Source organism: Canis lupus, chromosome 8 (genome assembly GCF_003254725.2).
Source record: "Canis lupus dingo isolate Sandy chromosome 8, ASM325472v2, whole genome shotgun sequence".
Taxonomy (NCBI): Eukaryota; Metazoa; Chordata; class Mammalia; order Carnivora; family Canidae; genus Canis; species Canis lupus.
This window is the reverse complement of record NC_064250.1, coordinates 68,751,682-68,775,199: the sequence shown is the minus strand read 5'-3', so window position 1 is coordinate 68,775,199 and position 23,518 is coordinate 68,751,682. Positions and strand designations below refer to the sequence as shown.

Sequence of the window (23,518 nt, the reverse complement as noted above, 5' to 3'; positions counted from 1 at the left end):
GTGCCAAGGCCTTGCAGGTGGCAGGGCTGGATGGGATGGCCGGACACTCTGGAACAAGCAGCCCCTTTCTGATGCCAGGGGCCAGGCCCTGGTGCCCGTGAGCTTTGCCCCCATGGCCGTCACCCAGTGGGCCCTCCTAGGGGCTTCACACGTGCTCCCATATGACCCACATGGCAGTGCTGTGAGGTGGCCACGGGGACACTCAGGCTTAAGGAGACTGTGCACCTGCCCAGGTCACACAAACAAGGTCCCGCTGAGCAGAAAGCTGGCAGGACCGGCGAGGAGGGCCAGGTGTTGATGTCACTGGGCTCAGCCTTGTCCCAGTGGCCCTTGGTCAGGGACCATTGTCTCCCTATTTTCTTGTCTTCTGCTGGGTGGACACAGGCTGGCCTTGACCAGGCGGGTGCTGATGGAGGGGGAGCCCCAGCCCCGCCGCCCAGCCACTGCAGGGTGAGGGGAGGACAAGTTGGCAGTGGCAGCCGCCACGCAGAGGGCAGAGGGCAGAGGGCAGAGGCAGGATGCAGCCCGCGCAGGGCCGATCCCGATGCCCAGCCTGGCCTTTAGAGAGACGCAGCTCAGCGTCTGCCTGCATTCAAGCCCCAGCGGCTCCGAGACCACAGCAGTAACCACAGACAGGAGTCCCTGCCCCGTGGTTCTTACGTTCTAGGGACAGGGACAGATCGCCAATAGGTGAGATGACAAGGGCGCAGGGGCTGCCGGACAGCAGTGAGCGCCAAGGACAGAGCAGAGCACGGAGGAGACAAGGGGCGTGTGGGGGTGGGGCCGGGCGGGCAAGGGGCCGCCCAGACGGTGACATACTGGACCAGCGTGTTTTCCCCGGTCACCTCCCCGGTCACCGAAGCCAAGTATCGCCGGCCCTTTGTCTCCCAAACAAACATGCTCAGACTTCACCCTTCTCCGAAGCAGCCACGGGAGACACAGGCCACCCACCCCAGCCTTCGGGGCTGCGGTTCGGGTCAGAAGTCCCCCAGCCGGCTGTGAGCTTCGGGCGGGCAGGGCCGGGCCAGACCGCCCCTGAGCCCACAGCACCGCACGGGACGGCCACCCTGGGGAGGCTGGGGCAATAAAGCTGCAGGACAGCAAGTCGGGGAATGGGTGGGTGGGCGGGCGGATGGATGGACACGTGGGCAGATGAAAGATTGGATGAATGGGTGGATAGATGGATAGACGGAGGGAGGGAGGGATGGACAGACAGATGGGCCGAAGGATGGGCAGGTGGATGGAGGGGGCGGCGGGGTGGGGGCGGATGGATTGACAGTCCACGATACAAAGGAATGAACAGAGTCAGCGTGGGGTCACCTGCTCACACTTGGCTCCACCTGACACAGGTGGAACGAGGCCGCGGGGTGGCTGGGCAGGCAGGGGTCTCGGCCGGGGGAGAGCTCAGGAGGGACGCCCACAGCCTGGGTTCGGCTCCGGGCTGCGCCTCTCCCAGATGTGTGGCCTCAGGCCGGTAGTGTCACCTCTCCGGGTCTTGCATGGATGGCAGGAGGCAGGGCCCATGGGAAGCCTCCCGTGCCACTCCTCTCCATCAGCACCGAGGCCGGCTTCAGGCCCTCCTCCGCCACCGCCCGGCGGTCCTCAAGGAGGAGACTGACATCGCACAGGAAACCCAGCCCTGGGCTGCCGCAAAGGGCTCTGGGAACAGGGCGCGGCGCTGGCCCCACTGCACACACGGACTTGCCAGCCAAGGGGCTTGACACATCCCAAAATGTGTTTTTACATTTTATAAGAAAAGAATAACTCTAAGTTGTTTTTTTAAAAAATCTAGACGGAAGAGAGAGAGCACAGAAAGTGAAAGCCCCACAGGCCAGGTCTGGGTCCTGCTTTCTAGTCAAGGACAAGCAAACACCACATTTTCTTTTTTGTTGCTTTTTTGGCTTGTTTTTTTTGTTTGTTTGTTTGTCTTGTTTAGCACAGGGAGAGGGAGGGGGACACCGGGGTGGCTCAGAGATTGAGCATCTGCCTTCAGCTCGGGGCATGATCCTGGAGTCCCGGGATTGAGTCCCGCATCGGGCTCCCTGCATGGAGCCTGCTTCTCCCTCTGCCTGTGTCTGCCTCTCTCTCTCTCTGTGGGTCTCTCATGAATAAATAAATAAATCTTTAAACAAACAAACAAAAAATATAGAAAGGGGGAGGGGCAGAGTGAGAGGGAGAGAGAGACTCTCAAGCAGGCTCCAGGCCCATCGCAGAGCTGGATCTCGCAACCCTGAGATCATGACCTGAGCTGAAATCAAGAGTCAGATGCTCAACCAATGGAGCCACCCAGGCGCCCAAACATTTTCTTTTCTACTGTCATTCTATGCTTTGCTTCTTTCCCTTACCGACATGTCTGGGACACTGTGCCCCCACAGCTCCTGGGAACTCCCTTCTGGTCATGTCCGTGGTCCCCCAGGTGTGGCCGAGCGTTTACCGGGGGACACTGAGCCAGGGAGCTGAGCCAGGCTTGGCCCCGGCCCTGGCTGCCCTCGCGGTGTGACCCAGGGGAACCGCCAGGCGGCCTAGGCCTCAGGTCCTGGTCTGCACAGCGGGAATCCTGTTACCCACGCCGACAGGTGGGGCCCCAGGAGGGGGCCTGGGGAGCCCTCAGTGTCTGCGGAGCCCTTGGGGCCGTGCCCGGCAGGCAGTAGGAGAACATGTTACCATCATGATTTCACTCACAAGATCCGCCTTGGCTTGTTTCCACTTGATACCAGGGGGTGCTCCCACGGGCCTGCATTGGGGTCTCTGTTGTTTCCATGGGGCGCACTCTCAGGAGGGGGACTGCTGAGTCGAAGATACCCGGTCAATCTTTAATTTTCACCTGCTTTGCCACTGGGGCAGGATGTGGAGAGGTCGAGGAAGGGCGGTGGGATTTCCGGGTGACAGAGATGGTCCAGGAAGTGAGAGCGGGCATGGGGGCCCAGGCTGGCTCCAGAGACCGGCAGCCCGGGCATTTCCAGAAAAAGGGGCTCCAGGGTCCGGAGAGCTGAAGTTCCCACCCAGCTCAGTCTGACCAGGAGGGAATCACTGACCCCAAGTCAGTTTCTGCATCTATAAAACGGGACAGGTGAGAGTGTGTGCTCTGGGCGTGGATGTCCCTAAGGCCCAGCTGGCTGCTGCAGACCACAAGGCGCCGGGGGTGGGGGGGGGTGAGCTGCCGCACAGCAGAGGTGGGACTCGAGGGCGGGGCCTCACAGGCAGCCTCAGGCCTGACCTTGTTGAGGACCTGCTCCTGCCCTTACCCACACCCCGACTGTGTCTTCACTCTTGGGCACCCAAGCCATAGCCCAAGCCCTCCCTGGCCTGCTTCCTACGGCATCTCCCGCTGGCCACGTTTCCAGCCCCTGGCTACCCCTTCATGCCCAGGACTCAAACCTGGAATCCACTGGCTGGAAGGGCTGAGACAATTATCGGCCCTGGGCCTCAGGGGTCACATTTGGACAAGATGACCTCTGACCCCACCCTGATCCAAGACACAGGGAGTTGGATTGAGCAACAGGAAGCTCTCTCCATATAAAGCAGGACTAAAGCCTGATGGTTTAAAAAAAAAAAAAAAAAAAAAAGCCTGATGGTTTAGAGGAGGGAAGCTTATTGGCTTTTGTCAATCAATCAATCATTACAGGGGGCCTGGTCTTGTGCTGGGCACTGGGATCCAGAAATGACCTAGAGACTCGCCTCACCCACCTGCAGGCCCAGCCTGGCTGGGGACTCAATACTATCTACTACTGCAGAACAAATGACCCCAAATTTAGCGGCATCAAATGGCCACATGACGTCCAAGTGTCCGCAATCTGGGAATAGCTTGGCTGGCTGTGGCTCAGGGTTTCCCCTGATGCTGCCATCAAGGTGTGGGGCTGGGCTGCACCATCTGAAGGCCTGATGGGGGCCGGGGGACCTCCTTCCAAGGTGGCTGGAGGCCTCGGTCCTCGACACAGGGGACCTCTCCACGGGACCACTCCTGACATGGCTCCCAAGGTCCCCCCAGAGCTGGTGATCCAAGAGGAAGAGCAATGGGGTGGCCACAATGCCTTGGTGACTGTCTCGCAAGTGACACATGGTCCTTCCCACTGTTTTCTATTTGCTGGAAGTGAATCACTCATTCCGGCCCACCCTCGGTGAGAGGGGAATTAGGAGGTGGAGGGTGTGGACGAATTAGTGGACGTGTCTTCAAGCCACCACAGCCAGCCGGGACTGGAAACAGCTGAGCGTGGCCAGCCTGTGTCCGCTGGGGCTTCGTGGAGGCTTCCAGCAAGGGGGTACAGCCGAGCTGCTCCGGAAGAAGGCAGGGGCCCACAGGGGTGTGGGTGAGGGCACGTCGCCAGCTGGGCCAGAGCACACGAGTGCCTGGGAAGCCCCCCGAGGCCAGGCTCACCGGGACGCCCCTGCTGCCGGACGGACGAAGATTCTCAGGAACACAGATGGGGTGAGAGAGGCCTGCCTGCCACCCTCCACCTGGCCCCCCGGCCCCGTGAGGGGTACACCCCGGGGGGACGCCTGGCTCCCAGCCAGCCCCTCATGCTTCCCGCCACGTGGCATAGAAGTCAGGCTCCCAAGGGGGCTGAGGACAGAGACTCCGAAGGACAGGACCGTCTCTCAGGAGGACAGAGCCCGAAGCTGCAGGTGCGGGGGAGAAGGGGACAAAGGAGGGACTGTCCACGGGCAGCTGCCCGGGAAGACGCTGCCTGGCTGGGCGGCCGTGACAGGCGGAGAAGCCGGGGGGAAGGAGGGACACAGAGGTCGCACAAGGCCCTCCCCGCTGCGAGAGGTTCTGGAACAGGGGGACTCCGGGCCCAGGACTCCTGCAGGACGGCAGGGCTCCGGGACGCCCGACGCCGAGGGTATCTGTAGCTTCCCGGCCTGTCCTGCACCTGCGCTCCGGGGCCCGGCCTGCCGCGTCCGTGACCGGCCAACCCGCCTGTGGGCTCAGAGCAGGTCATCCCGCCCCCTGCCGCGGCCTCCCGTGGTGCCAACCCCAGCTCACCCGCCACCCAGCCCAGCGCCCTCGTGGGGACACACTGCCCTCCTCCGGCCACTGCCCTCGGGTGCCTGCTCACACGGCCCTCTGGCCTGGGACAACGGTCTGCTCACCGGCCCCGGGACAGCGTGCCACCCCAGGGAGGCCAGCCCGGGCCAGCCCACGCAGTGCCGGGTCTGCACACCTGCTGGGTGCCTCCGGCCCTCTGTCCTGCGGGAGGGCCCCTGCACCACCCCTCGGGCCTCCAGGCCCTCCAGCACCCTCGGGCCTCCAGGCCCCGGCACCCTCGGGCAGGCCCCTGCAGGCTCTATTTTTACACTTGAAGCATTTGCCGGGCGTCTATTTATATCGTTCCCATCTTGAGTTTCCGGTCAGGTCATCTCCTAACCTGGCCGAGCCTCCCTCCCTCTGGGCTCAGGTCTCTGGACCACTCCCAGGCCAAGGGGGGGGGGGTGCCCCGTGCAGGAGAAGCCCGCAGCTCACCGAGAGGTGCCCCAGGACACCGCCAGTGTTCCCGAAGCGCGATGGAGATGGTCCAGGGGCCCAGAGCGGGCACGAGGGCCCAGGCCGGCTCCAGAGTGGGCAGCCCGGGCATTTCCAGTAAATGGGGCTCCATTCAGGTGAGTTGCTTCAAGTCTCCCTAAGGAGAGAACTCGGAGCACCCTGCACTTGGGAGGACAGCGGCTGGCTGTCCCCAACGGGTCCCCGGCCCTTCGGCCTCTGTGGCCCAAAGTGGACTCACTTAGTTGGGGGCTGGACTGCACCAGAGGCCGGAGACATCCAGAGGGCAGCCACCGGTTCACGGGGACAGAGACCCGTCGGAGCCAGTTCCCATGAGTGCGGGGCAGGGAGCCCTAGTTCGGTCCCCCTCCTGCCTGCCACAGTCCTCGAAGGCTGGAGACCTTGCCCTCCCCAGGTGGACAGCTGAAGATGCCTTTGGGAAACCCCTAATCTCACAGATGAATAAGGGGTCACTTTATTTTATTTTTTAAAAGATTTTGTTTATTCACTTGAGAGAGAGACAAGGCAAGAGCAGGAGCAGGGGGATGCGCAGGGGCAGAGGGACAAGCACACTCGCTGCTGAGCAGGGAGCAGGACGTGGGACTCGATTCCAGGACCCCGAGATCATGACCTGAGCCCGAGGCAGACACTTAACCACTGAGTCACCCGTGTGCTCCTGAAGGGGTCACTTTATTTTTTTAAAAGATTTTATTTACTTATTTAGTTATTTACTTACTTTATTTATTTATTTATTTATTTATTTATGAGAGACAACAGAGAGAGGCAGAGACACAGGCAGAGGGAGAAGCGGGCTCCATGCAGGGAGCCCGACCTGGGACTCGATCCTCCAACCTGGGATCACACCCTGAGTGGAAGGCAGATGCCCAAGTACTGAGCCACCCAGGCATCCTGAAGGGGTCACTTTATTATTTTTTTTATGAATATATTTTTTTAAGAGATTTTTTTTTATTTATTCAGGAGAGAGAGAGACAGAGACAGAGACACAGGCAGAGGGAGAAGCAGGCTCATGCAGGGAGCTCCACGTGGGCCCGATCCCGGGTCTCCAGGATCAGGCCCTGGGCTGAAGGCAGACACTAAACCGCTGAGCACCCCGGGCTGAAGGGGTCACTTTAAATGCAGGTTGTGAGCCCCTCTGTTCCCTGAGGCTGATTCCTAGTCCTGCAAACCTGTGTGTCAGCCACCATCCTGGGAGGCTCTGATCTTGGAGGCCTAGTGAGGGGAGCCTGTGGCTGGGGCCCCACTGCAGGCCAGGCCGGGACCCCGATCCCCCGCTCAGCTGCCTGTTAACCCCCTGCCTGAGTTCCTGAGTTGGCACAGTGATGCTTGCTTTCTCTCTTTTTCTTTTTCTTTTCTTAAATTTTTTTTTCTTTTTTTCTTTTTAATGTAGGCTTCTGGGGCTCCTGGGTGGCTCAGTGGCTGAATGTCTGCCTTTGGCTCAGGGCGTGATCCCGGGGTCCTGGGATCGAGTCCCACATCGGGGAGCCTGCTTCTCCCTCTGTCTGTGTCTCTGCCTCTCTCTGTGCCTCTAATGAATAAATAAAATCTTTATAAAAATAAATAAATGTAGGCTTCTTGCTCAGCGTGGAGCCCAAGGCAGGGCTTGAACTCACGATGCCAAATCAAGACCTGAGCTGAGATCAAGCATCGGATGCTTAACTGACTGACCTCCACAGGTGCCCTGTGACTCTTGCTTTTGGGTCAAAACTGACAGGCATGGGTGCAGGAGTCTGGCTCTGCAGACAGACAGACACACCCCACTCCAGGAGAGGCATGTCCCCTTCCTGCACCTCCCTGGCTCCTTATCAGGGCAGACTGTAGCCCAGCAGGCCGAAACTTTGTTTCTGAAGCTTTTAATTCTAAAAATCCGTTTTAGAAAAAACTACCACCCAGAGCCCCCACCACCCCCCTCACCTCTTGTTCACAGAACACAAGTCCTTGGAGAAGCGTCAGGCTATCAGCCAGCAGGGCCTCCCACTCATTTCACCCCCCCACCCAGGGCCCATCACCTTTCATGCCTCTGGCCATGCAGCTTGCACATTTATTGAGCACCCACTGTGTGCCTGCCTTGCCTGACAGTGTTAATGGAGGAGGCAGAGAAGGTCCCTGCCCTGGTGGAGCTTCCATTCCAGCGGGAGAGAGGTGATAAACGCATAGAGGAACAAAAAATGTCACTCTAGGAGCTGAAAGAGACCAGTGTGGGGAGGGGAGGCGGGCTGTCCACTGCAGACAGGGAAGGCCAGCCAAGCCCTGTGTGAGGAGGTGAACAAATGAACAGGGGCCCGAGTTCTGGAGGTGATCTGGGCAAGGGAAGAGCTTCCCAGGCAGGGGAAGCAGCCGGCGCAAAAGCACTGGGGTGAGGATGGGCTTGGGGTATGAGGTTGTGGTCCGATCCCCTTGGGCTTAGAAGCACCCAGGTTTTATTCCAAGTGAGCGGGGAGTCAGTTGGCAGCCCAGCCCAGCCCAGCCCACGTCACCCGGGTCAAAACAGCCTCCTGTCTCTGGATTCAAGTGATTTCAGGGTGGGGAGAACAGAGGTGGTTTTCTTTTCCTCTTTTCCTGCTGGTGTTACTAATTCTTCCACATGGGACCTGCCTTGTGTAGGGAATTATAAAAGCTGTACAAAAGAAAAACTTGCACCATGGACTTTTCAGTGACCTGGCTTGACCCCTGGGCCCCTGTGACACTCCCTCCCCCACCCGCTGTCCTGCTACTGCTCTGGCTTCCAGTTCCTCCTGCCCTATAAGGCTGGGGACCCAGGAGAGCCCTGCAGGGTGGCTTCCCCGGGGACAGGGGTGGGGCCTGCGGCTCTGCGGAAGGTGAGGAGTTTGAGCAACCGTATCCTGTGCTCTAATTTTATCCTCAGGAAACGAAACAGAAGAGACACAGAAACCGACAGCTGACGTCATAATGCAGCTCCAAAATATGGGCATCGCGTCCTCATTTACTTGGCCAGGACTTCCTCGTTTTCACTTTCTGGTCTCTTCCGAACTGCCACCGGAGCCCCTGGAGGTCAGGGTTCATGCCACCTGCCCCAAGCATGGCATTAACTTCAAGGCACGTGCATTCTCCTAAAAAAAAAAAAAATTAAATAAAAAATATGTAAGGCAAGGCGCCTGGGTGGCACAGTCGGTTAAGTGATTAAGCAAGCATCCCACTCTTGGTTTCGGCTCAGGTCGTGATCCCAGAGTCATGCCCTGCATCGGGCTTCACACTCAGCGCAGTCAGAGCCTGCTTGAGATTCTCGCCCTCTCCTTCTGTCCCTCCCCCTGCTTGTGCTAACAAAATAAATAAATTCCTTGTCCAGTGTTCTCAACTTTCTGATTTACTGCCCTGTTAAGGTACTCGACTTTGTTCTCAAACCTCCAAAACCAGGGGTAGATGCTGCAGGCATTTTGCTTTGCTCCCTGAGGCACTGGCTCCCAGGGAACAACTTGTTCCTAGGGGTGAGTCACCTGGATATAGTCTAATTGTCATGCTTGGGAGGCCTCCAGCTAGGGGAGTGCTCCCATAGCCAATTCCTGCCCGTTTTGGGTCTGGGCTTCTCCTGGGGCCTACATGCTATTGCTTTTCTGGTTCCTTGAGGTCAGAGGCTGACGATATTCAAACCCAGGCCTCCAGACCCCTAGTTCAGGGCCCACCAGCCATCACGAGCACTGGACTAAGAGTCAGCAGACCTGGGTTTGGGTCTCTGCTTAATGAATGTTCTATCTAGAGTCTAAGAAGAATAAAAGGAAACCATACATTGCCATTGGACTCCTGGTGGCCTGTGTATCACCACGGGCCACTGCTTACACACACCTCACATATCCCCTAGTACCAGAACAGAGTATTAAAACCTTGGATACAGGGGCACCTGGGCGGCTCAGTCGGTTTAGCATCTGCCTTCGCCTCAGTCATGATCTCAGGCTCAGGGTCCTGAGATCCGATGGTGTGGGGCTCCCTGCTCAGCAGGGTGTCTGCTTCTCCCTCTCCCTCTGCGCCTCCCCACTTGTGCTCTACCCTGTCTAATAAATAAAATTTTTAAAATTTATTCATTCATGAGACACAGAGAGAGAGAGAGAGAGGCAGAGACACAGGCAGAGGGAGGAGCAGACTCCCTGCAGGGAGCCCGACTGGGACTCCATCCCGAGACTCCGGGATCCCGCCCTGAGCCGAAGGCAGGCGCTCAACCGCTGAGCCCCCCGGCGCCCTTAATAAATAAAAATCTTAAAACAAAAAGACAAACAAAAAGCCTTGGGAACGGATCCATTGTCATCCCCGTGCTGGCTTCAGAACCGGTCCGATGAGAATAACCGAGCTGTGTGATCTGCACCCCGGAAACCCGGCAGGGGGTGCGGTCCCAAGCGCAGGACCGGGCAGGAGGCAGCTGGGCCCCGGCCTGAAGGGTGTCCCCTCGCCAGGGGTGACAGGGTGAGGCCGGGCGCCCGCCGAGCCAGGCCCGACCGCAGGCCCCCGCCCGGCTCCCCCGCCGCCCCGCCGCCCCCGCTCGCCCGGTCCGCAGGCCTCCCGAGCCGCCCCTCCGCGCGGGGACCTGCCGGGCTCCGCCACCCTTGGCCCCGCGGCGCGCGGGCAGCTGCGGGACCCCGAGGGCGCCCCCCGGAGCGCCGCCTGCGGGGTGTCCCGGCCGGGGGCGTCCGAGCCCGCGTCCCCGCTGCACCGGCCGGGCCCGGGGCTGCCGCACGGTCGGGGCCTGGCGCCCGCCCCGCTCGGCCGAGCCGTGGACCCGCGTCGCGCCCGCCCGGAGGTCCCCGCGCCGCGCAGGCCGCCGCCAGGCCCTGGCCCCGGCCCCGGCCCCGGCCCCGGCCCCCGGCCCCCGGCCCCGGCCCCCGGCCCCCGGCCCGCCTCTGCAGCCCGAGCGGCGCGGGCGGGCGCACGAAGCGCATTCTTTGTCTGCGGCGCGGCCCTCCCGCCCGCCCGCCCCGCCCCGCCCCGCCCCCGCCCGCCCGGGCACGCGGGCCAACGAGGCGCGGCGGCGGCGCGCAGAGCCGGGGAGGGGGCCGCGCCTCGCCCGCCCATTGGCCGCGCTGCGCTCCCGCGGCCCCGCCCGCAGCCCCGGGGGCAGGCCGGGGGCGGGGCGCGCGGCCCGAGGTGGGGGACCGCGGCGGCGGCGGGGCCAGGGCGAGCGAGCCGGCCGGCGAGGGACCGCGGCCGAGGACCCGCGCGCCCAGCCGCCTCCCCCGCCCCCGCCCCCGCCCCCGCCCCCGCCCCGGGCCGCGCCCCCGAGGCCGCCAGGCCGAGCCCCGAGCCCGCGCGCCGGGGTCCCCCGACGGCGCCCGGGCCGGCGAGGGCCGCGAGCAGGAGGCGAGGAGGAAGGCGGCCTCGCGGGGGCCCGGCCATGGCGCTCGACTTCCTGGCTGGATGCGCGGGGGGTAAGGATGCCGCGCGGCGGGGGCCGCTCACCTGCGGGCGTCGGGCCCCCCCCCCCCGGCCTGGCTCGGGGCCGACGGGGCTCCCGGGACGCGGCCCGCGAGGGCGGCAGGTGGGGGCGCCGGGGCGCACGGGGCCTGGCCAGGGCGGGGTGCGGGGTGCAGGGGTGCGGGGTGCGCTCCGCCCCGCGCGCCCTCCCGAGGCCGCATCGCCCGCACCTGCCCCGCACCCGCGGCGCCCGAGAACTTTGGGGCGGGCTCCCCGCTTCCCCCGCGGATGCCGCGCGGGGCTGGGCTGGCAGGGCGACCCCCCCCCCCAGCGGGCCGGCCCGACCTCGGGCGCCGAGTCACGCGTGGGCACCGCGCGCCCTCCCGTGCCGGTCCGCGAGCTGCTGCGGGCGCCCCCCCCCGGGACCGGGCGGGCCCCACACGCGGCGTGGGTAGCCCTCGTGTCACGCGTGCGCGTCTCCTGTGGGGCCGCCAGGGGCCCCCCACCGAGGGGCAGAGATGCGGGTGCGTGACCCCAGGCCGGTCCCGCCCTCCTGCTGGGCTTCTCTCCTCCGGCACCTGCCGTTGCTGTCGCTGTTGTCGCTGTCGTCGCTGTTGCTCGGCTTGGGTTGGGCGCCGGGCGACCTGGAGGCCGAGGAGTGACTAGCAGTGGCCGCAGGCATTCGAGCCTCTGCAGTCGGGGCAGGAGGAGACGGTGGAGGGCGTGTGCCAGGGAAGCCATGTGTGTGAAGGGGTTTAAGAACTTTCCCAGGCTGTTACCCAATCAGGCCCCAGGAAACCACCCCGCCGAGCTTGCCAAAGGGGTAAAACCTTAGGGCTTTTCATAAATGGGTGCGTTTCTCCTAAGCCCAGGCCGGAGGACACAGGAGGGGCGGCCTCTGCAGATCCAGCTCTCAGCTCCCCCACCCCGGGGCCCCACCCGGCGCTTCCTGTCTCCCCCTCCCCCGTACCTGCCCGCATCCCTGCTGGCTCCTCCTGGTCTCCAGACCCTCCTCCTCCCTCCATGGTGGCTCAGTGAAGGTGGGCTGTCCCGTGGCCAAAGACCCTTTCCAACCCCTCGGGGAGTGGGAGTTCTTTCCCTGGAGGGGCAGGATTCCTTCGGACTTCTCCCAGGTGTCCTTGGAGCCCCCTGGGAGCTGTGGGGTTTGGGGGAGCACTCCGCATCCTAAGGCCGGGCCTGCTTAAGGACCCATCCCCCCAGGCACACGTGTTCGCTCTAGGCGCTTGCTCACAAAAGGCCCCTCCCCGAATGCCTTCTGCCCACCCTCCTCGGGCCCACCTAGGAGATCCCGGTCCAGGCTCCAGGATGGGGGCGAGATAAGGGTGCGGCCCACACCCAGCTCTAAGCCACAGCCCCGCCCCACTGCCTCACTCTCACCCAGGCACAAGCCTGGGGCTGCTGGTTCGCACCCACCTCCCTGCTGTGAGAGTGGAGGCCCGAGTCCCCAGGGGGATGAGGATGAAGATTCCTTGTGTCGGTCGTCAGCTCCCCTCCCCCTGGGATCCTCTCCTGCTCTTAAGTGACCCAGGAGACACCTTGGCCTTGAGAAGTGGAGGGACGAGGGGGACAGTGGCCTGATGGCATGGCGCAGCCTTTGCAGGGGGACTGTCTAGGAACCGTGCGCAGGTAGCGCTCCCACCTCGACCCCTGGCTGGTGACTTGGGCTCGGGCTCCTCCAGGCCTGGAGGTTCAGGGGAGGGTGACGGCGGTGCTTCTCTGGGGGCCTGGGCGTCCCTCCAGATTCCGGATCCTGGGGGGGAGAACTGTGCATCACCTCTGATTGGCGGAGTGTCGGGTCACGTGTTCGGTGTCGCCCCCGGGGAGGAGGGCCAGGCACCTTGACCGACTGCATCCAGGTGCTCACGTGGTGGGAAGGTCGGAATGCTGGGCGGCACTCCCCGCCGGGGGTCAGGCCCAGGTGTCCGTCCCATCCCATCGCGCCCAACAGGCCCAGTGCTCTGAATGGAGGGCTCCCTGGGGGCTGAGGGCTGCGGCGGGAGAGGCGTGGACAGGAGGAGGTGTGGGGAGCTGCTCAAGGAGGGGCCGAGAACCCTGCCCAGGGGAGTGGTCCCCAACCCTACCCTGGAGTGCCATGGGGTGCGGGTGCCCCTAAGAATCCAGTTCACATCAGGCACTGAGCACAGGCTTCGGGGGTTTGAGAGGGTCTGCTTGGGCTCCCTCCCTGGCCTGTTGGGGAGCTGGCCTGGCAGGGCTTCCTGGCTCTCAAGGGAACTGTGAGGTTAAAAGGATAAGACTTTGGGGACTGGAAGCCCTGACGAGGCAGGCCTCAAGGCCCACTCTGTTCCTGTGAATGGGGATGTCCTGGGTGAGCACTGAGCTCCTCCCCAGAGGCCTTGACAACGTGGGGATGCAGATGGCTGGCTGCCACTGGAGGCCTTGCTGGGCCTCCCAACCGGGGCTGGTGGGGGTCACCCCTCCAATCCGGGAGCTGACAAAGGCCGGGGCCAGAACCTGAGCAAGTCTGGCCCACACACACCCCAAGAAGGGAGCCCCCACCATTTCCAGCATGTGCTCCTTGGGGACCCCACAATGGGGCCTGGCTGCAGAGGGCATGTGCGAGGCCCCGAGGGGCCCACAGCTGGAGAGAGAAGCAAGGCCAACCAGCATACCCCAGACAAGTGTCAGCTTTCCAAAACTCCAGGAGATCAGTTACAGCCCAAGAAAATAAATGCTAGAACTAGGGTGTTCAAATTTAGAAAATTCATAACACGACAGGAAAAAGAAGGTGGATTGCAAAAGATAGAAACAAAGTGTGTCTCAAAAGACCAGAGACAAAGGCATGGAAGTCTTGAGGGAAAAGACGCCTTGGGGATGTCTTTTCGTCTTCCTGTGAATGATAGGGGTTCCAGAAGGATAGAAAGGTCTGGAGAGGATGATTAGGATGAATATGTAATAGTGGAAATTTTCCCTGATCAGAAAAAGGCCTGAGTCTAGAAGTGAAAGCACTGCCGTGGTACCAGGCAGGGTTACTTTAAAAAAAAGAGAGAGAGAGAAAGAAAGACACACCCTTGGCATCTCGCTGACATTCCTGAAATCTACAGATAAAATCTCCGAGGCTTCCTGATAGAATGCATAAATTATTGACAAAGGAGAAGAAACGCATTGGCAACGGATTTCTCAGCTGCAGCACCAGAAGCCAGAAGATTCTGGGATACTGGCCTGGGCCTGAGAGCCTCCCCAGAGCACAGGACCCTTGTTCCCATCAGTGTTAAAGAAATAGATTATGCTGAGGAGCAGGAATTCGGAGGCCATTTCCCTATATGTTACCTTCGAGAAAAAAAAAAAAAAATCCAGAAAAGCTCCAACAAAAGCAGTTGGTCAGAGTAGAGACCCCAAGAAGGGGCAGAGGCCAGGGGGAGAGGGACGAGCTCTGAGTCTCTGGGGTCTCTGGGGGGTGAGCAGAAGCTGCAGGGGTGGGGACTTCTTGGGGTAGCTCTTACTGGGGTGGGGTAGGGCACTGGGGGGAGCAGAGAGCCTTGGGGGTGGGGTGTCGGTTCTTACCCTTTTTCTACATAATGATTCTAAGCGTTAGAAACAAGAAGTAACCTTTAGCTGAACTTAAACGTTACCAAGCAGAAAGAGGACAAGTGGCAGTTTGCCTGAACCAACAAAAATGCAGAAAGGAAAAGGAGTAAAAGAATTCATTCACATAAAGTAAGATGGAGTCGTGTCACATCTCCCGACTTGGCAAAATCAGAGACAGCTTCAGAGGGGAGCAGAAAGCAAAGCCGAGCCGTAGCTCGCTTCCAGGAGCCCTGAAAACAAAGTAGTAGAAGCAGGTTGAAAGTTAAACGTCACGGGGGCGCCTGGGTGGCTCGGTCAGTTGAGCAGCTGTCTTGGGCTCAGGTCATGATCTTGGGGTCCGGGGATCTAGCCCCCACCCTGGGCTCAGTGGGGACGCTGCTTCTCCCTCTGCTTGTGCTCTCTTCTCCCTTGGATAGGTAAAATCTTTTTTTTTCTTCTCTAAGATTTTATTTATTTATTCATGAGAGACACAGAGAGAGAGAGAGGCAGAGACACAGGCAGAGGGAGAAGCAGGCTCCGTGCAGCGAGCCCGACGTGGGACTCGATCCCAGGACTCCAGGATCACGCCCTGGGCTGAAGGCAGCACTGGTTAAGGAGGAGGGTTCCAGGCGCAGAAGACCCGGGTTCGAATCCTCAGTCCACCACCACCATGGATGTATTCTCTGGGCCTCCCATTTCTCATCTGTAAAAAATGGGCTAATGGTCCTTTCTTTACATATCGGGAGGTAGAAACGTTACTGTTTGCCACTCAACAAATAGTAACTCTTAATTATGAACACTCCTGGCAGTAAAGAGAGAACTTTAAGAGATTCACACACAAAATGCTAGGGAGGAAAGTGTGGGAGTACGTGCATGGGTTACTCCACCTCCCCAGCCTCCCTTTCTCCCACGAATGGGGTAACAGGGTAGCAAATTCCCTGTGACATATGCACCTGAATAGCACTCGGGACTCTGAAAAGCGTTTAGGAGCCAGTTTGGAGAGCGAGCCTTTGTCCTTGGGGCTGGGGCTGGGGTTTTGGCCTGGCTTGGACTGCTGCGCATTGTGCATGATCACAAAGTCAGGAGCTGACCCCCCCACTTCCCCGGGCTGCAGGTAGCTCCCCTGCAGGGAAGGGAGTGCTCAGCCAGCATCTGCAATACCTGGCTGCCTCAGGGCCTGGGTCAGCACCGCAGGGCAGTGGGGGGGGGGGTGTGTCACACCTAGTACAGGTGAGATCAGTGAGCCGCAGACCTCGAGTTCCTTGTGAGCTTGGCCAGCTGGTGAGTAGCCGAGGGAAAATTAAAATCTGGGTGACCGTCTGGCCCCGAGTCGTGGGGTCCCTGGCATGGAGGTGTTTGGTGGGGGGTGGAAGACAACTTCTGTCATCAGTCAAGTGTGGTGAGCAGCAGAGGGGGGAGAGACACCAACTTTGAGTTGGACAGATCCTGGCTTGATGTCAGGGACGTCACCGTCTTATTCCCACTGCTCGCACAGAGCCACGGACAAAGGAGCACACAGTAGGCACCTGGCACACAGTAGGTGTCCAATAAACATCTCTGTCCCATCAGGTGACTACCGTGCAGTCCTCCTAGCTGAAACACCCCCCCCCCAGCTTTCTGAGTTTTCTAGGACATGTGGGTGATGGCCTTCCTTTTTCCCTCCAGGTGTGGCAGGCGTGCTTGTGGGACACCCATTTGACACGGTCAAGGTGAGTCTCTTGTCACGGTTTTACTGTCAAGTGTTTGTGGAGGTGCAGACCTTGGACAGAGGCCCCTTTACAGGGACCTCACCTTAGGAATACCTGTAAGGTCTCCCCCTGGGTTCTAGAATAAAGATAGCCTCAGGTTCTCTGTGACACCTAGGCGGATGGCCGCGTGTCCACTTTCCTTCTGGGTCTGTCCCTACGTCTCCCAGGTCGGGGCACAACCCAGAGGGTCCATTGTGGTACCTGGCCCACTGAGACCGGGAGGCTGAAGCGCAGGCTTCCCCTTGCCCAGAGCAGAGTGGAGGGGCCCCGTTCTGATGCAGAAGCCCCCCTACACATCTTGAAAGAAAGAGCAGCTTAGAGAGAAAATACAGAAATCGAGCAAAACCAGAACTTGTCAGGACTTCCCATGAACATGGTCTTCACACAGTGGTGACCACCGCTGGCTCGCATCAGTTCCCAGGGGCTGGTGTGCACCCCCATGGAGCGTGTGGCCCCGGGGGGCAGGCACGCGGGTAGCCAGTTTAGCCCCCATAAAATCTTCGGATCCAGGTCCTCACAGGCTCAAAATGGAAACAAAGGAAATCCATGTTCTCTGGCTGGAAATTCCCAAGATTTTCTCCCCATTGTGTGGGGATTTTATGTCCTTAAACCAGCCAAGTCTGGACTTTCCCCCGTGGGCTTCACCTGGGAACTCGGGCACGCTCGGAGCAGCAGGGCGCGAGGCCAGGCCCGTGACCCACCGTAAACCCTGACCGTGCCCCTCTTGCAGCTGGAGCGAGGGCAAGGATGTCATGCCCAGCTGGGTTAGAGGTCACTTCCAGTCCCCTCTTTTTTTTCAGTGGAAGCCAGGTGGCCCTTGGGCAAGGAAAGGACTCAGGACCTCAGGGCTGGGGTTTCCTCCAGCGCAGGCCCGGGGGCCGGGCTTTATGCGTTGGCTCTGACCGTAAGTTCTGGCAAGCTCCTGTGAAGGTGCAGGCCCCCTGCCAGCCGATCTGCTGTGTGCCCCTGGGCCGTTGCTTTACCTCTGGGCCCCCTGTTCTCGTCTGCAAAATGAGGCGATGGGCCAGATTACAGAGGCCCTGGTGGCGCGGTGCTCAGTGGCAGAGTTTGGGTTGCATGATATGCCATCCTGAAGGGCACAGACTGCCTTCCATCCCATTGTATGCAATGCAGGGAGAAGGCAGGAGGACCGGTGGCCACACAGCAGCCTGTGTCCCTGCACAGCCCGCCGAGGGCCTGTCCACACAGCTGCCGGCCCCCAGGCCAGAGCAGCCCAGGGCAGCCTGGCGCTGAACACGTTGTGCTGTGTTTATATCTTGTGGTCACATGTTGTAAATGCCTCTGTATCCGGCCAAGAAGTGACTCTGGCTTGGCTTCCTCAGCCTAGCTTTGCAGAGGCCACGCCTCTCCGAGCCATGACTCGGCCTGGGCATGGCCAGGTCCCCGTCAGCTAGCACCCCCGTCCTCCCCACCCCCAGGACCCCCTCATCAGCGCCCCCAGGCTGGGGACTACTCTGTCCTGGTGTCTCTGGCCCCCTCGTGAGCTCTTGGACCATGACCAGCGCCCCCAGCAGAGCAGTGATTTGGGTGCAGGAGCCTCTCCACCCCACAGGGCTTCTGCCCCTTGGACCCCCTCCTCTTGCTCCTGGAGGGTGACCTTTGAAGAAATCTATTGGTGAACTTTGGCCACCACTGCGGCCCCACCTGCATCACATCTGGGCAAACCTGTCTTTAAAAGCCAAGCTTCTTATGGGTAGGAAAAACGCCTCCCCCAGTAATCACCTCCGTCACTCAACTCGTGACCCCTCTTGTCCTACTTACAGGCTCACGCACTTTTTATTACGTTGTGCTGATCAGGGAACGTGCTCTTTTGCTTTAATTTAATGCTGCATCACCAATGGCCTTTTTTTTTTTTTTTTTTACTGGCTCTTTCCCAGTGTAAAAGTTAAACAATTCTCATTAGAAGAAAATTGGGAAATGTAGAAAAGCATATTATTCGTTAACTGACAAATCAGTTTTCCCATTCTGTACACTTCCTTCAGAATCCTCCCTATGCCATCATGCCTGCCATGGGTATGTATTATTTTTAATGCGTGTGCGTGTATTTTAAAGATTTTATTTATTTATTTGAGAGAGAGACCATGAGAGAGAAGTCCCAAGCAGTGGGGGGTGGGGGGATAGAGGGAGAAGCAGACTCCCCGCTGAGCAGGGAGCCCGACACAGGACTCGATCCCAGAACCCCGGGACCATGACCCGAGCCAAAGGCAGAGGCTTAACCAACTGAGCGACCCAGGTGCCCTAAAATGTGATTTAATCATCAGGTGCATTCAGTTTTTGGTTGGCCTTTTTTTTTTTTTTTTTTAAGATTTTATATATTTATTCATGAGAGACACACAGAGAGAGGCAGAGACACAGGCAGAGGGAGAAGCAGGCTCCATGCCGGGAGCCCGACGCAGGACTCGATCCCAGGACCCCAGGATCGTGCCCTGAGCTGAAGGCAGATGCTCAGCCGCTGAGCCACCCAGGCGTCCCTGTTGGTTGGCTTTCTATTACAAAGAAATGTAGTTTGTAAAGACATTTTGTTTACCATTATAGAAACATATAAACTAAAAAGGAAGAAAAAGAGGTGTCTGGGTGGCTCAGTTGGTTAAGCACCTGCCTTCTGCTCAGATCCTGGGTCCTGGGTTCGAATCCTGCATGGGGCTTCCTGCTCAGCAGAGGAGCCTGCTCCTCCCTCTCCCTCTGCTTTATTCTGTCTTCTCTCTCAAATAAATAAATAAAATCTTTAATAAATAAATAAACAAGTAGGAAAAAAAAACCCCTATCCTCCATATGTCCCCTTTCCTAACCCTCATTAGTGATTTCTGCTGAAAACCAGAAATCTACACAGACCCATATATATTCCTCGCTTTTGGCAAAAGTGGGATTTACTTCAATAGCTCTGTTAGTGTTGTTTTAACTGAAATTTGCCACATGTAGAAAAGTGCACACACGCCCACTGTCGAGATCTCTGAATCCTCAGGAAGCTCACGCCTGGGGAGAGCAAAACAAGGTCAGCCCCTCCAGGAGCCCCCCGGTCCCCCTTCTACGGCACTGGACAGGACGGTCATCAGGGACATGGGGTATCCACCCGCTGTCACCGGGGAGTGGCCATCCCAGGGCAGGGGAGGGGATGGGGGGTCGGGGGCTGGCCCTGGGGGCTCCGCGCCTGGATGCGATGTTGACATTTTGTGTTGCTTTAACCGCCTTTACTTTCTGAGCTAGGGGCTGTCTCCATCCATAGCAAAAGTGTAACTTTGTTGTAGATGAGCGTAAGCCTCACCCTGGAGAGCGCTAGTAAGTACAGACCAGGGGAACCCACCCTTCTCTGTCCTCTCTGAACCAGACCCTGGGCCGAACCGCACCCCGCCACACCCCTCCTCCTCCCACCCCACCCAGCGCCCTCCCTGACTAGCAGGGGGCAGGGAGGCCTCGAGGTGAGCTTGGGCCTGGCACATCCTGGGGCGGGGACGCAGGTGGGGCTGATGGAGAAAAATCAGCCCCCTCTGGATCAGAGGGTCCTCACGTTGGGGTCGCTCGTCCCCATGGAGAGCCAGGAGCCGTCTGGGCCTGTGTGCAAATGACCACTTTTCCAGGGGCAGGTTCGCCAATCCTCAACCGAGATGTTAACCTCAACTCTAGATTGGGCCCCACTTCACCCCCATACCTAGTCCCCCAAACTCCAGCCAGCGAGTGCTCATCCCTGGTCTAGGGGTCTGTAACAAAGGGGGAACGGGGCCTCTTCCCTGCTCCCTGTGGGGCCCAAGCTGGCACCAACCTGGACATGAGCACATCCCACCTGCAAAGACTTAGAGCCGCCCTCCAGGTGCCTGAAAATCCAACCCAAGCACCAGCCAGCTCTGTCTGCCTCCAGGGCCCAGGTGGTGTCAGTGCATGACAAAGAGCAATGTCCCACCAGGGACCCCAGAACACGAATGAAAAACCCCACATTGCAAAAGCAACCTGAGCAGAGCTCAAGAGGTTAATAGGTCATTAAAGTGCAGCAAGTGCTTTTGCTTTTCTCTGAAAATTCACCCCTCCCCGGCCAGGCCCTGCAGAGCCGGGCAGCCAGGGTGGGAAGGGGTGCCGGGGTGATCCGCTGCAGGGGGCTCTCGGTTGCCAGCCGCTTCTCTGAGCAGTGGCTGCCAACTGCAGAGGTCCTCGTGTGCAGAGATGGTCCTTTTTTTGTTCTTGAAAAACATACTCTTGGAAATGCATGTGGCCGTCGAAGGTCCACTGGAGGGCTCTGGCCAGCCAGCACCCCACCCCACCCCACCCCACCCCACCCTGGCCCCGACCAACACAGCCGAGCCACTCACACTGCTGGAGAGGACACACAGCCTCAGCTGACTTGCAGGACATCTCTGAGCCTCAGTGTTCCCATCTTTGAAGGGGGGGCGGTCACTACACCCACCTCGGCTGGTCGTTCCAGTCTTAGGCCCTCTGGTGCTGCCGGGCACAGAGGGGTGTTCACGCCATGGCCCTGGTGATGGCAGTGATTTCTGAGTCAGCTCCTGAGAACATGACTTGCCCTAAGCTCACCCTCCCACCCCCATGACCTGGATTCTGAGTTCAAGAAATGTGCTCCCGCTCCCTCCTGCGGGGCCTGCGTATCAAGCTCCGAGATAAGCTCCCGGTCAACAAAGAGTACTTTCACGTTAAGAGGTTCTGGGCTACGGGGCTCCAAGGGCGGCGGGGCTGGAGCTCCCAGGTCCCGGAGGCGGTGGGGACATGGTCACCAAGGAGGCTCTCCGCTGTTCTCCCGTCCCTGCTTTAACTCACGACCACTGTCCTCAGAGGGGGCTACTGGCAGAAATCAGCAGGCCCTCAGAGTCCAAGGCTCATTGCTTTTAACACCCAAGGGGGCACCGTCAGCCCCTGAGGAGGAGAGTTGGGTGATGGGAATTCGGTGAGGAGCCCCTTTGGCATCGGCCATGGTTTGCCACCAGGGCAGTGGGCAGGTCTGGGGAAATGCTTCATTGTCCCACCGTCTGCGCATGGTGCAGACATAATGCAACAAGAGGCTCAGCCTCCAGTTGCCTCTGGTTGCCTGAGGTCTTGGGGACCCTGTACCCCCTATGCAGCTGGCTGTCTCTGTGGCTGTTTCCCCACTGGATACCCTCCCCCCTGAGCAAGCACGGACACCCGGCCCTGCCCCATCCTGGTAGCCATGGAAAGCTCCTGGGCTCCCCGCCTCCAGCAGGGTCCGGCCTTGGGCCTCCCCGAGAGAGCCTCCGTGGGCTGTCCTGAGGGCTGGGTCAAGGGAGCGGGGAGCTGTGGCCTGGCTTGCCCACCCTCCCGGACCCTGTCCTTCCAGGTGCGGCTGCAGGTGCAGAGCGCGGAGAAGCCTCAGTACCGGGGGACCCTGCACTGCTTCCAGTCCATCATCAAGCAGGAGAGCGTGAGTGGCGGGGGCCGGGCCGGGCCGGGGGGCGGTGAGGCACGAGGTGCAGGTGGGAGGGAAGGGGTCCGGCCACGCGGGGAGGGGCGGCGGCCCGGGCTCCCCCCCCCCCCCCCCCCGCCGCGCCCGCGCAGGAGCGCACCCGTGCCCGACCGTGTCCGTGCGCCCCCCGCAGGTGCTGGGCCTGTACAAGGGCCTGGGCTCGCCGCTCCTGGGGCTCACGTTCATCAACGCGCTGGTGTTCGGCGTGCAGGGCAACACCCTGCGGGCGCTGGGCCGCGACTCGCCGCTGAACCAGTTCGTGGCGGGCGCGGCGGCGGGCGCCATCCAGTGCGTCATCTGCTGCCCCATGGAGCTGGCCAAGACGCGGCTGCAGCTGCAGGACGCGGGCGCGGCGCGCGCCTACCGGGGCTCGCTGCACTGCCTGGCGCACATCTACCGGCGCGAGGGCCTGCGCGGCGTGAACCGGGGCATGGCCTCCACGCTGCTGCGCGAGACCCCCAGCTTCGGCGTCTACTTCTTGTCCTACGACGTGCTCACGCGCGCGCTCGGCTGCGAGCCCGGCGCCCCGCTGCTGGTGCCCAAGCTGCTGCTGGCGGGCGGCACGTCGGGCATCCTGTCCTGGCTGTCCACCTACCCCGTGGACGTGGTCAAGTCGCGGCTGCAGGCCGACGGGCTCCGCGGCGCCCCGCGCTACGGCGGCATCGCGGACTGCGCGCGCCAGAGCTACCGCGCCGAGGGCTGGCGCGTGTTCACCCGCGGGCTGGCCTCCACGCTGCTGCGCGCCTTCCCCGTCAACGCCGCCACCTTCGCCACCGTCACCGTGGTGCTCAGCTACGCGCGCGGCCCCGAGGGCGCCCCGGCGGCGCGCGGCCTGGCCCAGCCCTCCAGCCTGTGACGAGCCGAGCCCGGCCCCAGCGCGCGACCCCCGACCGGCCCTCCCCGCACAGCTGAGCCCGCGGCGCCCGGGGACGGTCACCACGGAGTGACCGTCCGTGGACAGCGGCTGCGGATCCTCCTGCGCCTGCCGCAGCCGCGGGGCGCATCTCGGCCACCTGTTAGGTCTCCGTGTTGGGGAGCCCCCTGGTGCCCCAGAGCCGGATGCTCTGCCCACGCACCTGCTGCCGCCGCTCCCACTGGAGCGGGACCTGGGGGACCCTCGAAGAGGCTTGGGACCTCCGGGCAGCCCCGAGTTAGCCTAGGGGCCGGGCCGGGTGACCAGGCACGGGCCAGTGGGAGGGCGGCTTGTCGCCCGCCAGTCCTCAGGCTGCCTGTCTGTAAAATGGGGACATGGGTCAGCCACTGTGTGGAGCCAGGGCTCCCTAAGGTGCGCAGAGAAGTCAGCAAGGAGATGGGTACAGGAGGATCCCCACGCCCCAGCAAATGATGTCTGTCCCCCGGAGTCTCCTCATGCTCGGTGTTCCCATGATGCCATGACGTGGGGCGGGTGGGGTGGGGGGCCTGATGGCGGACACAGGCGCGGCCTGCACTCCTGGGACTGAGCCGGGGGCAGCCCGGGCACAGCCGTCCAGTACAGGGCGGCCGTGCGTTTGCACAAGGAGGCATATGGTTTTGCACATGTTGGAGGAGCCTCTGGTCTCCTTTGCCCTGATTGGGGTTCAGCCTCTTGGGCAACGTGATACGCTCTCCCAGGGGGTCAAGAAAGACCAGACTCCCTCCCTCTTCACGTGGTGTCACTGTTGTATAGAAACTGCTGAAGGAATAAAATATTCTTTGTTTTCTTAAGACTGAGGCCTGTTTGTGTACCACAGAGGAAGGGGCCCCATTCCCCACCCCTCCCCGGAGTCCAAGGGGCTGGCTTGGTAGTCTGTGCTCTCGGGCCCTGATGGCAGCCCGAGGTGCGTGCCCAGGGCGAGCTCCGGTGGACACGTAGACCTCTGTCTCCTCATCTGTACAGTGGGGCTGACGGAGGCAGGAGGAGTAGGTGAGGGAGCTCACAAACATGCG

General features: G+C 60.7%; 1 protein-coding gene and 2 long non-coding RNA genes across 12 annotated transcripts; 2 read left to right on the top strand and 1 right to left on the bottom strand.

The window, feature by feature from the left end:
• Positions 1–5,239: 5,239 nt before the first annotated feature.
• LOC112657100 (uncharacterized) lies at positions 5,240–8,803 on the top strand. Its single transcript, XR_003134869.3, has 2 exons — positions 5,240–5,598; positions 8,364–8,803. It is a non-coding gene; the product is annotated as an uncharacterized LOC112657100 (long non-coding RNA).
• LOC125755615 (uncharacterized) lies at positions 6,217–12,061 on the bottom strand. 2 transcript variants are annotated; one of them, XR_007412549.1, is made up of 2 exons: positions 11,826–12,061; positions 6,217–8,568 (listed from the first exon to the last, which is right to left on the bottom strand). It is a non-coding gene; the product is annotated as an uncharacterized LOC125755615 (long non-coding RNA). The 2 variants fall into 2 exon arrangements; XR_007412550.1 differs by lacking the exon at positions 11,826–12,061 and adding an exon at positions 11,434–11,461.
• Positions 10,708–23,296, top strand: SLC25A29 (solute carrier family 25 member 29). Of its 9 annotated transcripts, XR_003134868.3 has the most exons (5): positions 10,774–10,869; positions 16,067–16,110; positions 19,375–19,446; positions 21,467–21,550; positions 21,726–21,784. XR_003134868.3 is itself a non-coding variant. In XM_025442924.3 (4 exons), exons 1-4 carry the CDS (start codon positions 10,836–10,838, stop codon positions 22,446–22,448), a joined length of 885 nt encoding a protein of 294 aa, XP_025298709.1. In that variant the 5' UTR covers positions 10,708–10,835; the 3' UTR covers positions 22,449–23,296. The 9 variants fall into 9 exon arrangements, 5 of the variants coding, with proteins under 5 accessions (XP_025298709.1, XP_025298708.1, XP_048969429.1 ...); XM_025442924.3 differs by lacking the exon at positions 19,375–19,446 and having other exon boundaries at positions 10,708–10,869; positions 21,726–23,296; XM_025442923.3 differs by having other exon boundaries at positions 19,375–21,550; positions 21,726–23,296.
• Positions 23,297–23,518: the final 222 nt, after the last annotated feature.

Excerpts from the sequence above, each read along its gene's own strand:
- SLC25A29 (XM_025442923.3), top strand. The coding sequence starts at position 21,320 with ATGGAAAGCTCCTGGGCTCCCCGCCTCCAGCAGGGTCCGGCCTTGGGC. Across the intron at positions 21,551-21,725 it reads CCATCATCAAGCAGGAGAGC|GTGCTGGGCCTGTACAAGGG; the intron begins GTGAGTGGCGGG and ends CGCCCCCCGCAG.